The sequence below is a fragment of the Pseudophryne corroboree genome, chromosome 1, assembly GCF_028390025.1.
Source record: "Pseudophryne corroboree isolate aPseCor3 chromosome 1, aPseCor3.hap2, whole genome shotgun sequence".
Taxonomy (NCBI): domain Eukaryota; kingdom Metazoa; phylum Chordata; class Amphibia; order Anura; family Myobatrachidae; genus Pseudophryne; species Pseudophryne corroboree.
Window position 1 is genome coordinate 605,329,386 of NC_086444.1, and position 13,775 is coordinate 605,343,160.

Below are 13,775 nucleotides of genomic sequence, written 5' to 3' on the forward strand. Positions count from 1 at the left end.
TATCTCCCTGTCACCCCTGCCTCAGTCACCCACTATCTCCATGTCATCCCTGCCTCAGTCACTCACTATCTCCCTGTCACCACTGCCTCGGTCACCAACTATCTCCCTGTCACCCCTGCCTCAGTCACCAACTATCTCCCTGTCACCCCTGCCTCAGTCATTCACTATCTCCCTGTCACCCCTGCCTCAGTCACCCACTATCTCCCTGTCACCTCTGCCTCAGTCACTCAGTATCTCCCAGTCACACCTGCCTCAGTCACCCACTCTCTACCTATCACCCCTGCCTTTATTACCCACTTTATCCTGTCACCCCAGCCTCAGTCACCCACTATCTCCCTGTCACCTCTGCCTCAGTCACCCACTATCTCCCTGTCATCTCTGCCTCAGTCACCCACTCTCTACCTGTTACCCCTGCCTCAGTCACTCACTATCTCCCTGTCACCCCTGCCTCAGTCACCCACTATATCCCTGTCACCTCTGCCTCAGTCACCCACTATCTCCATGTCATCCCTGCCTCAGTCACTCACTATCTCCCTGTCACCACTGCCTCGGTCACCAACTATCTCCCTGTCACCCCTGCCTCAGTCACCAACTATCTCCCTGTCACCCCTGCCTCAGTCACCCACTATCTCCCTGTCACCCCTGCCTCAGTCACCCACTATCTCCCTGTCATCCCTGCCTCAGTCACTCACTATCTCCCTGTCACCCCTGCCTCAGTCACCAACTATCTCCCTGTCATCCCTGCCTCAGTCACTCACTATCTCCCTGTCACCCCTGCCTCAGTCACCCACTATCTCCATGTCATCCCTGCCTCAGTCACTCACTATCTCCCTGTCACCACTGCCTCGGTCACCAACTATCTCCCTGTCACCCCTGCCTCAGTCACCAACTATCTCCCTGTCACCCCTGCCTCAGTCATTCACTATCTCCCTGTCACCCCTGCCTCAGTCACCCACTATCTCCCTGTCATCCCTGCCTCAGTCACTCACTATCTCCCTGTCACCCCTGCCTCAGTCACCAACTATCTCCCTGTCATCCCTGCCTCAGTCACTCACTATCTCCCTGTCACCCCTGCCTCAGTCACCCACTATCTCCCTGTCACCCCTGCCTCAGTCACCCACTATCTCCCTGTCATCCCTGCCTCAGTCACTCACTATCTCCCTTTCACCCCTGCCTCAGTCACCAACTATCTCCCTGTCACCCCTGCCTCAGTCACCCACTATCTCCCTGTCACCCCTGCCTCAGTCACCCACTATCTCCCTGTCATCCCTGCCTCAGTCACTCACTATATCCTTGTCACCCCTGCCTCAGTCACCAACTATCTCCCTGTCATCCCTGCCTCAGTCACTCACTATCTCCCTGTCACCCCTGCCTCAGTCACCAACTATCTCCCTGTCATCCCTGCCTCAGTCACTCACTATTTCCCTGTCACCCCTGCCTCAGTCACCAACTATCTCCCTGTCACCCCTGCCTCAGTCACCCACTATCTCCCTGTCTTCCCTGCCTCAGTCACTCACTATCTCCCTGTCACCCCTGCCTCAGTCACCAACTATCTCCCTGTCACCCCTGCCTCAGTCACCCACTATCTCCCTGTCACCCCTGCCTCAGTCACCCACTATCTCCCTGTCATCCCTGCCTCAGTCACTCACTATCTCCCTGTCACCCCTGCCTCAGTCACCAACTATCTCCCTGTCATCCCTGCCTCAGTCACTCACTATCTCCCTGTCACCCTGCCTCAGTCACCAACTATCTCCCTGTCACCCCTGCCTCAGTCACCCACTATCTCCCTGTCACCCCTGCCTCAGTCACCCACTATCGCCCTGTCATCCCTGCCTCAGTCACTCACTATCTCCCTGTCTCCCCTGCTTCAGTCACCAACTATCTCCCTCTCACCCCTGCCTCAGTCACCCACTATCTCCCTGTCACCCCTGCCTCAGTCACCCACTATCTCCCTGTCATCACACTCTGGTATATACATTCTTTACCCCTCCTGGCTAGCTCTCTCTGGCTCCGGGAAGGCTCTTCACGGCAGCTGCTCAGTCCTCTGACTCTCCCTCCTTCTTCTTCCAGTATGTAGTGTGGGCCATCAGCAGGAACTGGCTAACAGATGCAGCAGCGCGGTGCTGGGTTGAAGGCTATTTGCTGCCAGGGACTGCATCCAGGATTCTTTCATTGAGGGCTCGCGGTGCAACGGCAGGCAGTGTGTAGTGAGTCAGGCTGACTCATTATACCGCTTCCGGCTACGGGCCCCTTCATAGCGCAGGTGCTTAAGTGCAATGCACCGCTTGCACCGGCACTAGTTCCGCCGCTGATTATTAGGTTACATATTTTTTTATTGTTAGTTACATAAAGTTATGATGAGAATTATCTCCATAAACACTTATCTATACTGATTATTTCATATTCAAGTGTGGTTGCATTTGTTTTGTTGCTCGTCGTGGCCACTTTTACTATAATTTTGCATTGCAATTTTAGCTACTTTTCATTGGATTGTAAGAATGGCAATGGTATCGGAACTCACACCCCTATCTCGTCCAAGAATTGTGGATGTTTGTGCGCAGCCCTATGTGCAACACCCGCCTTATGGCGAGTTTACTCGCATCTGTGAATAAATTGTGGCTAATTCAAGTCCAGTGTCTGAGTTGACTGTGTTCCTGCTGGTGTCTTTCTGGAGAAGATCCCTGGGTCTGGTGATCAGCAAAGTGCATCTGTACTCTGCCTTCTGGATGCAGAAAGGCTGTAGAGGATATAGGGGCTAATTCAGTAAGGATAGCAAATTATGCTAATCAGCAGAATTTGCTATCCTTTGGATCGCATGCTGGGGGCCGTCCATCGCTGGGCAATGCCACTCAGCATGCTGACCGGCGCCTCCCCCCCTTGATGAAGCAGAAATTGCGATCGCCTCGCAATTTCTGCTTAAACTTAAAAATTATTGATGCCTCCTGCCGCTGCAGCTTAGCTGCGGCCGCAAGAGACCCGGCGCCATCTTACCCATCGCGGCGGCTGTGTGTGATCACGTCCCCGTTCCCACCGCACCGCCCCCATTCGGCTGCCTGTGCCCCCGCAACGCTCCGTCTCCTCCCTGGAAATGGAGCGTTGCCCACCCCCCCGCCAGCCCCCCCGCCATGCGACCGCCTTTGCCTGATTGACAGGCAGAGGCGAACGCATTTTCTGCAGCCGCCCATCCAAATAATTATGCTTAGAAAGTATAGTTAGTGGCCAGGGCCGATTCTTGCCCTTGCGGCGCCCCGGGCAAAAGTTAGGGGCGTGGCTTAACATGGGGGCGTGGTCAGTCACGCCCCCCATTTGTAGCGCCGCTGAAAAAAAAAAGAAAAAAAAAAGTATACTTACTGTACCCAGCTCCTGTTTCCAGGCCCTGCAGACCGGCGCCGCTCTTCTCCTCGGATCTATGGGAGAGACGTCAGTCATGACGTCTCTCCCATAGCACAGCATAAGCGCTAGAGGTCAATTATGACCCCTAGCATCTATGCCACAATGCTGTGCGGTGCGCGATGACGTCATCGCGCACCGTACACCAAAGGTCCTCTCCATGAAGGGAAACTAGACGCTTAGCGTCTGATTCCCTTCAGAGCGGGGGAGGACCAGCGCCACGAAGGGAAACCAGACGCGTAGCGTCTGGTTCCCTTCTCACAGCGGGAGGGGGGGCACAGCGGGGGGACACTGCTGGGGCGCACACTGACAGTGGAGGATCTTGCCATGGTGCGGCGCCCTCCGGATGGCGGCGCCCCGGGCAAAAGTCCTGCTTGCTCGTGGCAAGATCCGCCACTGTTAGTGGCCACAAATATGGTTGATAAACCATGTATGAAAAGAAAGGCTATCAATTTATTAAACAATAATAAACTAATTAAACTCAGGTTAAAAAAAACACATGGCTTCCTCTACAGCTAAATGTTGAAGGATTTCTTCAATAAATTGATTTTTGCATCCAACAGAGTACAGCCTGATATACACCAATTCCCTACAATATGGATGGATAAAGAAACTTTATACTGGCAATATAAAAATATCCAGTTTGTTAATAAAACTGTGACTTTCAAGGTTATTTGTGGCTCAGTCACAAGACTGGTGGTGTTGCTGGTGTATACCCGCACCATCTGTATATAGTGGAAACGCTGCTGCTGTTTCCCTTTAATGCAGGCAAAATATGGAACGCTTCACGAATTTGCGTGTCATCCTTGCGCAGGGGCCATGCTAATCTTCTCTGTATCGTTCCAATTTTAGTATATGTGCTGCCGAAGCGAGCACAAAAAACCATGCTCCTACAATGGTATATACAATCTCAATATTCATACTATTTACTATTATAGCGAATTTTTATTTCCTACTCTCATTTTCAGGAATATACTATTAATCGTCTTGTCACTATTTGCTTTAACCATTATTTACGTTTTATTGCTATTTTGTGTCGCTAAACGATTATAGCTACGAGCGCGTCTTGCAGTGCATTTTGGGAACAGCAGCATGCAAAATTCAGTCCGTAGCCCCGCCCTGCTTCCCATACTGCCCCGCACGCTCACTTTCACGGTCACCGCAATGGCTGAGGCCGCAGGAAGCGGAAGAGAGACCGGAAGTAGCCTCTGAGGGGAAAATAACCCTAACAACAACTGTGCTACCCCGTAGGCTCCAAGGGGTCCCCTCCCCACAGACATAGGGGCAGCGCCGGGGACCCCCGCGAACAAGGTGGCCGCACGGCTGTAGCAGGTACTTATACAACTGCCATAATAAACGGTGCTGCCCTCAGGAGTGTCATCAGCAGGAGCAGCACCGAGACTGTGCCCGGGCACAGTACATCACGCCTGCTGCTGGGTTATATACGCTGTGTGCCAGGGCCATGACTGCTGCTCCCTGCAGGGAGACATGTTTGTACAATATAAATGTGAAACATGGGGGCTACCTACATCTGAGAGGAAAGGATCCAGCTGCCAGCACCTGTGATGTTGATAGGTTAGGAATAAACACTGGTAATATAATTTTTTTTACATTTTCTTTTATTGTTCATATCCTAAAGGGGCCATCAAGATGTCCGAGAACCAGGGGAACATCCCCCTCAATAACACCAATGGAAACCGGGTGCGGACTCCAAACTTGAACCAAAACCCACTGATTAATGTGAGGGATCGCCTGTTTCATGCCCTTTTCTTTAAGATGGCGGTCACCTATGCGCGGCTCTTCCCACCGTCTTTCCGTAGAATTTTTGAATTCTTTGTCCTACTTAAGGTAATTTTTATTCATACCAGTAACTTTGGGTTATCACTGTTTTTATGTACACAGCTGTCGGTGAGATTTTTGGTAACGTTTCCTATTAATGTAGTGTTATGCCAGAAACGGCAAACGCCTTGTATATACTTTGTTTTCTTGAAAGACATAGTTACTGCTTATTTTTCACCATTATTGAGGGGGGGGTGAATTACCACTATATTAATGTAAACTAGATAACTTTTCATCACTGAGGTTTTTTTTTTTTATTGTTTTTTTTTAAATTACTCATACCCCTTTCACATCGCACAAATAACCCGGTATCGACACGGCATATTGCCGTGTCGACACGGGTCAGTGTGCGATGTGAAAGCACTTTCGGCGAATTAGCGGGTCGCCTGACCCGGTAATTCATCCCGGTATAAAAGAAGGATTATACCCGGGTTGAATACCGGGTCAGGTGCAGTGTGAATGGGAGCCGCGTAGATGCGACACGGTTCCCATTCACAGCATAGGGAGAGGCTGCGCAGGAGATGAGCTCATTTCCCAGCGCCGCCTCCAACCCCGCCCCTGCTGCTGCTGCGCCCCCCGCTGCTATGGCAACCGACCCGGTATATTGCCGGGTTGGAAAGCCAGCAGAGGAGAGCAAATGCCGGATCCCACCCGGTAAGGACACGTTTCTTTTACTGGGTGGGATTCGGCATTTGCGATCTGAATGCGGTATTAGTCACTTTGTTATCTATTAAATCTGACTGGATTTTTTGCCATTCATTTTGCATCTGGTGTGGAGTTGTGAATCCTGAAAATCTGAGATACCAGCAGACTGGTTCCCAAACACGGTCGTCAAGGCACCCTAATGGTTCTAGTTTTAAGGATATCCATGGCTGAGCACAGTTGGTTAAATCAAATTGATTGAGGTACTAATTATGTCAACTGTACTTAAGCTTGGTTATCCTTAAAACCTGAACCGTTAGGGTGCCTTGTAACCCTCTGGATACTAAAGGGTAGACAGTACTACATACCCTATTTTTAAACATAATAAAAGGTGCTACCATGCTGAGTCTTCTAGTACCATACACTGTCATTCCCTTCATTGGTTACCGGTATGCTACTGTATTCAATATAAAATACTGATACTTGCCTACAAGGCTATTACCCAACTGCACCAACATACATCTCTTCACTAATCTCAAAATATCTCCCTACCTGACCTCTCCGCTCTGCACTAGATCATGCGTCTCTCATCCACACGCTTTACATGCTCCCACTCCAAATTACAGGGCTTTATCCAGGTTGCACCTACTCTGTGGAATGCCCTTCCACGCACAATAAGACTCACCTCTAGTCTCCAAACGTTCCCTGAAAACTCATCTCTTCAGACAAGCTTATCAAATTCCAGTCCCACCCATATAACCTTCAATGTATCCTTATCTAATTACATCCCCTCTGTACAGCCCACGCACAACCTCCCATTTTTTATCTTTCTTTACTTTTACACCCTCGTGACCCTTTGCCAACATTGATGGGTGACCACATCGTACAGCCCATTAAGAACCTTTGAAATCTTGTGGACTGTTATGCAATAAGTAGCACTTATCCTTGTGTGTCAATGGCGGGTGTAGTATGGTTTGCCGGTGGTCGGGGTCCCACCGGTGCCGGGATCCCGACCGCCGGCATACCGACATCTGGGTGAGCACGCCACACTTTCTATTCTCCCTCCAGGGGGGTCGTGGACCCCCAAGAGGGAGAAAAGATGTTGGTGTGCCGGCGGTCGGGATTCCGGGGCTGGTATGGTGGTCGCCGGGAGCCCGTCCGCCGGCAACCTGAAGACCACCCATCAATGCCTTCTTACCTATTGTAATCTTGTGAGCAGGGCCTTCCTACCTCTGTATGTTTTTAACCAGTTTTGTCCTATTACTGTTATTCCAATTGTAAAGTGCAATGGAATATGTTGCGCTATATAAGAAACTGTTAATAAATGATGCAATAGAACGAAAAATTCTGATGAACAATCTAAGCACTAAGAATACTGAGGGGTAAATTTTACTAGAGATTCTAAAAATGTAAGTGATGTTGCCCATAACAACCAATCAGATTCTGTCTATTTTTTTTTTAGGATGCAATAGAGAAATGACAGACAGCATCTTATTGGGTGATATGGGCCATCGCCATATTTCATTTTTAGAAGCTTTAGTAAATTTACCTCTTACATTCAAAATACTTTTGATAAACTCTGACAAATAACATGGAATATAAGTAGTTGTTAGCACAAATTTGGCCAAATATGTGGGCCCATCCACCAACGTCCAGGTGACTTCATTAGATGGGTCCCCAACATCTCTAATAGTAACACATTATAGAAATCTATCCAGGTCTTTTAAATAGAACCCATTCTAATATGTAGTCAGCAATGTTGGAACATCTACTAATGAAAATACCTGAAGGGTGTGTGTGGGGGTCGGGGAGGGGGGGGGGGGTTTCTTGGACTGGACTGAACAAACTTTTTTTAAACATAAAAAGATACTAGTAATGTAATATGCCACTCCATTACCATTACCTATACAGTGTGGTCATTAGAGCTGACGTCAGCGATGTAACCCACACTAACCTATTTGTCCACATTTGTAATTAAATATCGTGCAGTGTGGGAAGTAACAGGTGTCACTGCTGTTACCCATATCAGCTACCTGTGTGCACTAGTGCACATTAACCATTGGGTATTGCTCATAGCAACTGATTTTAGTTATTTTTCTTGTGCAGTTTATAAAAAGATTGCAAACTTGTGAGAAGTTGTTACTGACAATACCACTCTTTTCTCTAACGTCCTAGTGGATGCTGGGGACTCCGAAAGGACCATGGGGAATAGCGGCTCCGCAGGAGACTGGGCACAAAAGTAAAAAGCTTTAGGACTACCTGGTGTGCACTGGCTCCTCCCCCTATGACCCTCCTCCAAGCCTCAGTTAGATTTTTGTGCCCGAACGAGACGGGTGCAGGCTAAGGGGCTCTCCTGAGCTGCTTAGTGTAAAAGTTTAAAGTAGGTTTTTTATTTTCAGTGAGACCTGCTGGCAACAGGCTCACTGCACAGAGGGATTAAGGGGAGAAAAAGCGAACTCACCTGCGTGCAGAGTGGATTGGGCTTCTTAGGCTACTGGACATTAGCTCCAGAGGGACGATCACAGGCCCAGCCATGGATGGGTCCCAGAGCCGCGCCACCGGCCCCCTTACAGAGCCAGAAGATTGAAGAGGTCCGGAAAATCGGCGGCAGAAGACGTCCTGTCTTCAATAAGGTAGCGCACAGCACCGCAGCTGTGCGCCATTGCTCTCAGCACACTTCACACTCCGGTCACTGAGGGTGCAGGGCGCTGGGGGGGGCGCCCTGAGACGCAATAAAACACCTTTTCTCTATCGTCCTAGTGGATGCTGGGGTTCCTGAAAGGACCATGGGGAATAGCGGCTCCGCAGGAGACAGGGCACAAAAGTAAAGCTTTCCGATCAGGTGGTGTGCACTGGCTCCTCCCCCTATGACCCTCCTCCAAGCCAGTTAGATTTTTGTGCCCGGCCGAGAAGGGTGCAATCTAGGTGGCTCTCCTAAAGAGCTGCTTAGAAAAGTTTAGCTTAGGTTTTTTATTTTACAGTGAGTCCTGCTGGCAACAGGATCACTGCAACGAGGGACTTAGGGGAGAAGAAGTGAACTCACCTGCGTGCAGGATGGATTGGCTTCTTGGCTACTGGACATCAGCTCCAGAGGGACGATCACAGGTACAGCCTGGATGGTCACCGGAGCCTTGCCGCCGGCCACCTTGCAGATGCTGAAGTAAGAAGAGGTCCAGAATCGGCGGCAGAAGACTCCTCAGTCTTCTAAAGGTAGCGCACAGCACTGCAGCTGTGCGCCATTTTCCTCTCAGCACACTTCACACGGCAGTCACTGAGGGTGCAGGGCGCTGGGAGGGGGGCGCCCTGGGAGGCAAATGAATACCTATTTTGGCTAAAAATACCTCACATATAGCCTCCGGAGGCTATATGGAGATATTTAACCCCTGCCAGAATCCGTTAAGAGCGGGAGACGAGGCCGCCGAAAAAGGGGCGGGGCCTATCTCCTCAGCACACAGCGCCATTTTCCCTCACAGAAAGGCTGGAGGGAAGGCTCCCAGGCTCTCCCCTGCACTGCACTACAGAAACAGGGTTAAAACAGAGAGGGGGGGCACTAATTTGGCGTTAGAAATATATAAAAAAGATGCTATAAGGGAAAACACTTATATAAGGTTGTCCCTATATAATTATAGCGTTTTTGGTGTGTGCTGGTAAACTCTCCCTCTGTCTCTCCAAAGGGCTAGTGGGTCCTGTCCTCTATCAGAGCATTCCCTGTGTGTGTGCTGTGTGTCGGTACGTGTGTGTCGACATGTATGAGGACGATGTTGGTGAGGAGGCGGAGCAATTGCCTGTAATGGTGATGTCACTCTCTAGGGAGTCGACACCGGAATGGATGGCTTATTTAGGGAATTACGTGATAATGTCAACACGCTGCAAGGTCGGTTGACGACATGAGACGGCCGACAAACAATTAGTACCGGTCCAGACGTCTCAAAAACACCGTCAGGGGTTTTAAAACGCCCGTTTACTTTAGTCGGTCGATACAGACACAGACAGGGACACTGAATCCAGTGTCGACGGTGAATAAACAAACGTATTCCTTATTAGGGCCACACGTTAAAGGCAATGAAGGAGGTGTTACATATTTCTGATACTACAAGTACCACAAAAGAGGGTATTATGTGGGATGTGAAAAAACTACCGTAGTTTTTCCTGAATCAGATAAATTAAATGAAGTGTGTGATGATGCGTGGGTTCCCCCCGATAGAAAATTATGGGCGGTATACCCTTTCCCGCCAGAAGTTAGGGCGCGTTGGGAAACACCCCTTAGGGTGGATAAGGCGCTCACACGCTTATCAAAACAAGTGGCGGTACCGTCTATAGATAGGGCCGTCCTCAAGGACCAGCTGACAGGAGGCTGGAAAATATCATAAAAAGTATATACACACATACTGGTGTTATACTGCGACCAGCGATCGCCTCAGCCTGGATGTGCAGAGCTGGGGTGGCTTGGTCGGATTCCCTGACTAAAAATATTGATACCCTTGACAGGGACAGTATTTTATTGACTATAGAGCATTTAAAGGATGCATTTCTATATATGCGAGATGCACAGAGGGATATTTGCACTCTGGCATCAAGAGTAAATGCGATGTCCATATCTGCCAGAAGATGTTATGGACACGACAGTGGTCAGGTGATGCAGATTCCAAACGGCACAAAGGTGTATTGCCGTATAAAGGAAGAGGAGTTATTTGGGGTCGGTCCATCGGACCTGGTGGCCACGGCAACTGCTGGAAAATCCGCCGTTTTTACCCTAAGTCACATCTCTGCAGAAAAAGACACCGTCTTTTCAGGCTCAGTCCTTTCGTCCCTATAAGATCATATCTGCCCAGGGATAGAGGAAAGGGAAGAAGACTGCAGCAGGCAGCCCATTCCCAGGAACAGAAGCGTTCCACCGCTTCTGACAAGTTCTCAGCACGGCGCTGAGACCGTACAGGACCCCTAGATCCTACAAGTAGTATCCCAGGGGTACAGATTGGAATGTCGAGACGTTTCCCCTTCGCAGGCTCCTGAAGTCTGTTTTACCAAGGTCTCCCTCCGACAAGGAGGCAGTATGGGAAAAAATTCACAAGCTGTATTCCCAGCAGGTGATAATTAAATTACCCCTCCTACTACAAGAAAAGGGGTATTATTCCACACTATATTGTGGTACTGAAGCCAGAAGGCTAGGTGAGACTTATTCTAAAAATTTTTTTGAACACTTACAAAGGTTCAAATCAAGATGGAGTCACTCAGAGCAGTGATAACGAACCAGGAAGAAGGGGACTATATAGTGTCCCGGGACATCAGGGATGCTTACCTCTATGTCCCAAATTTGCCCTTCTCACTAAGGGTACCTCAGGTTCGTGGTGCAGAACTGTCACTATCAGTTTCAGACGCTGCCGTTTGGATTGTCCACGGCACCCCGGGTCTTTACCAAGGTAATGGCCGAAATGATGATTCTTCTTCGAAGAAAAGGCGTCTTAATTATCCCTTACTTGGACGATCTCCTGATAAGGGCATAGTCCAGGGAACAGTTGGAGGTCGGAGTAGCACTATCTCGGATACTGCTACAACAGCACGGGTGGATTCTAAATATTCCAAAATCGCAGCTGATCCCGACGACACGTCTGCTGTGCCTAGGGATGATTCTGGACACAGTCCAGAAAAAGGTGTTTCTCCCGGAAGAGAAAGCCAGGGAGTTATCCGAGCTAGTCAGGAACCTCCTAAAAACAGTGCATCATTGCACAAGGGTCCTGGTAAAAATGGTGGCTTCCTACGAAGCAATTCCATTCGGCAGATTTCACGCAAGAACTTTTCAGTGGGATCTGCTGGACAAATGGTCCGGATCGCATCTTCAGATGCATCAGCGGATAACCCTATATCCAAGGACAAGGGTGTCTCTCCTGTGGTGGTTATAGAGTGCTCATCTTCTAGAGGGCCGCAGATTCGGCATTCAGGATTGGATGCTGGTGACCACGGAGCCCAGCCCGAGAGGCTGGGGAGCAGTCACACAAGGAAAAAATTTCCAGGGAGTGTGATCAAGTCTGGAGACTTTTCTCCACATAAATATACTGGAGCTAAGGGTAAATTTATAATGCTCTAAGCTTAGCAAGACCTCTGCTTCAAGGTCAGCCGGTATTGATCCAGTGGGAAAAACATCACGGCAGTCGCCCACGTAAACAGACAGGGCGACACAAGAAGCAGGAGGGCAATGGCAAAAACTGCAAGGACTTTTCGCTGGGCGGAAAATCATGTGATAGCACTGTCAGCAGTGTTTCATCCCGGGAATGGAAACTGGGAAGCAGACTTCCTCAGCAGGCACGACCTCCACCCGGGAGAGTGGAAACTTCATCGGGAAGTTTTTTCCACATGACTGTAAACCATTGGGAAATACCAAAGGTGGACATGATGGCGTCCCGTCTGAACAAAAAACGGGACAGGTATTGCGCCAGGTCAAGAGACCCTCAGGCAATAGCTGTGGACGTTCTGGTAACACCGTGGGTGTACCAGTCGGTGTATGTGTTCCCTCCTCTGCTTCTCATACCTAAGGTGCTGAGAATTATAAGACGTAGAGGAGTAAGAACTATACTCATGGCTCCGGATTGGCCAAGAAGGACTTGGTACCCGGAACTTCAAGAGATGCTTACAGAGGTCTTATGGCCTCTGCCGCTAAGAAGGGACTTGCTTCAGCAAGTACCATGTCTGTTCCAAGACTTACCGCAGCTGCGTTTGTCGGCATGGCGGTGGAAAGCCGGATCCTAAGGGAAAAAGGCATTCCGGAAGAGGTCATTCCTACCCTGGTCAAAGCCAGAAAGGAGGTGACCGCACAACATTATCACCACATGTGGCGAAAATATGTTGCGTGGTGTGAGGCCAGGAAGGCCCCACAAAGAAATTTCAACTCGGTCGTTTCCTGCATTTCCTGCAAACAGGAGTGTCTATGGGCCTCAAATTGGGGTCCATTAAGGTTCAAATTTCGGCCCTGTCGATTTTCTTCCAGAAAGAATTGGCTTCAGTTCCTGAAGTCCAGAAGTTTGTCAAGGGAGTATTGCATATACAACCCCCTTTTGTGCCTCCAGTGGCACTGTGGGATCTCAACGTAGTTCTGGGATTCCTCAAATCACATTGGTTTAAAACCAGTCAAATCTGTGGATTTGAAGCATCTCACATGAAAAGTGACCATGCTCTTGGCCCTGGCCTGGACCAGGCGAGTGTCAAATTGGTGTTTTTTTCTCAAAAAAGCCCATATCTGTTTGTCCATTCGGACAGGGCAGAGCTGCGGACTCGTCCCCAGTTCTCTCCCTAAGGTGGTGTCAGTGTTTCACCTGAACCAGCTTATTGTGGTGCCTTGCACCTACTAGGGACTTGGAGGACTCCAAGTTGCTAGATGTTGTCAGGGCCCTGAAAATATGTTCCAGGACGGCTGGAGTCAGGAAAACTGACTTGCTGTTATCCTGTATGCACCCAACAAACTGGGTGCTCTTGCTTCTAAGCAGACTATTGCTAGTTGGATGTGTAATACAATTCAGCTTGCACATTCTGTGGCAGGCCTGCCACAGCCAAAATATGTAAATGCCCATTCCACAAGGAAGGTGGGCTCATCTTGGGCGGCTGCCCGAGGGGTCTCGGCTTTACAACCTTGCCGAGCAGCTACTTGGTCAGGGGCAAACACGTTTGCTAAATTCTAAAAATTTGATACCCTGGCTGAGGAGGACCTGGAGTTCTCTCATTCGGTGCTGCAGAGTCATCCGCACTCTCCCGCCCGTTTGGGAGCTTTGGTATAATCCCCATGGTCCTTTCAGGAACCCCAGCATCCACTAGGACGATAGAGAAAATAAGAATTTACTTACCGATAATTCTATTTCTCGGAGTCCGTAGTGGATGCTGGGCGCCCATCCCAAGTGCGGATTATCTGCAATACT

General features: G+C 49.4%; 1 protein-coding gene and 1 non-coding gene across 2 annotated transcripts in view; one reads left to right on the forward strand and one right to left on the reverse strand.

Annotated features, from left to right (window-relative positions):
- Positions 1 to 4,159: 4,159 nt before the first annotated feature.
- Positions 4,160 to 4,266, reverse strand: LOC134932498 (U6 spliceosomal RNA). The gene has a single exon (XR_010179372.1). It is a non-coding gene; the product is annotated as a U6 spliceosomal RNA (small nuclear RNA).
- Positions 4,267 to 4,533: 267 nt separating this feature from the next.
- Positions 4,534 to 13,775, forward strand: part of TMEM259 (transmembrane protein 259) — a 160,153-nt gene continuing 150,911 nt past the window's right edge. The window contains exons 1-2 of the mRNA XM_063914368.1: positions 4,534 to 4,722; positions 5,030 to 5,238. Of these exons, the coding sequence (XP_063770438.1) occupies positions 5,041 to 5,238 (198 nt within the window). The 5' untranslated portion in view covers positions 4,534 to 4,722; positions 5,030 to 5,040. The remainder of the gene's footprint in view (positions 4,723 to 5,029; positions 5,239 to 13,775) is intronic.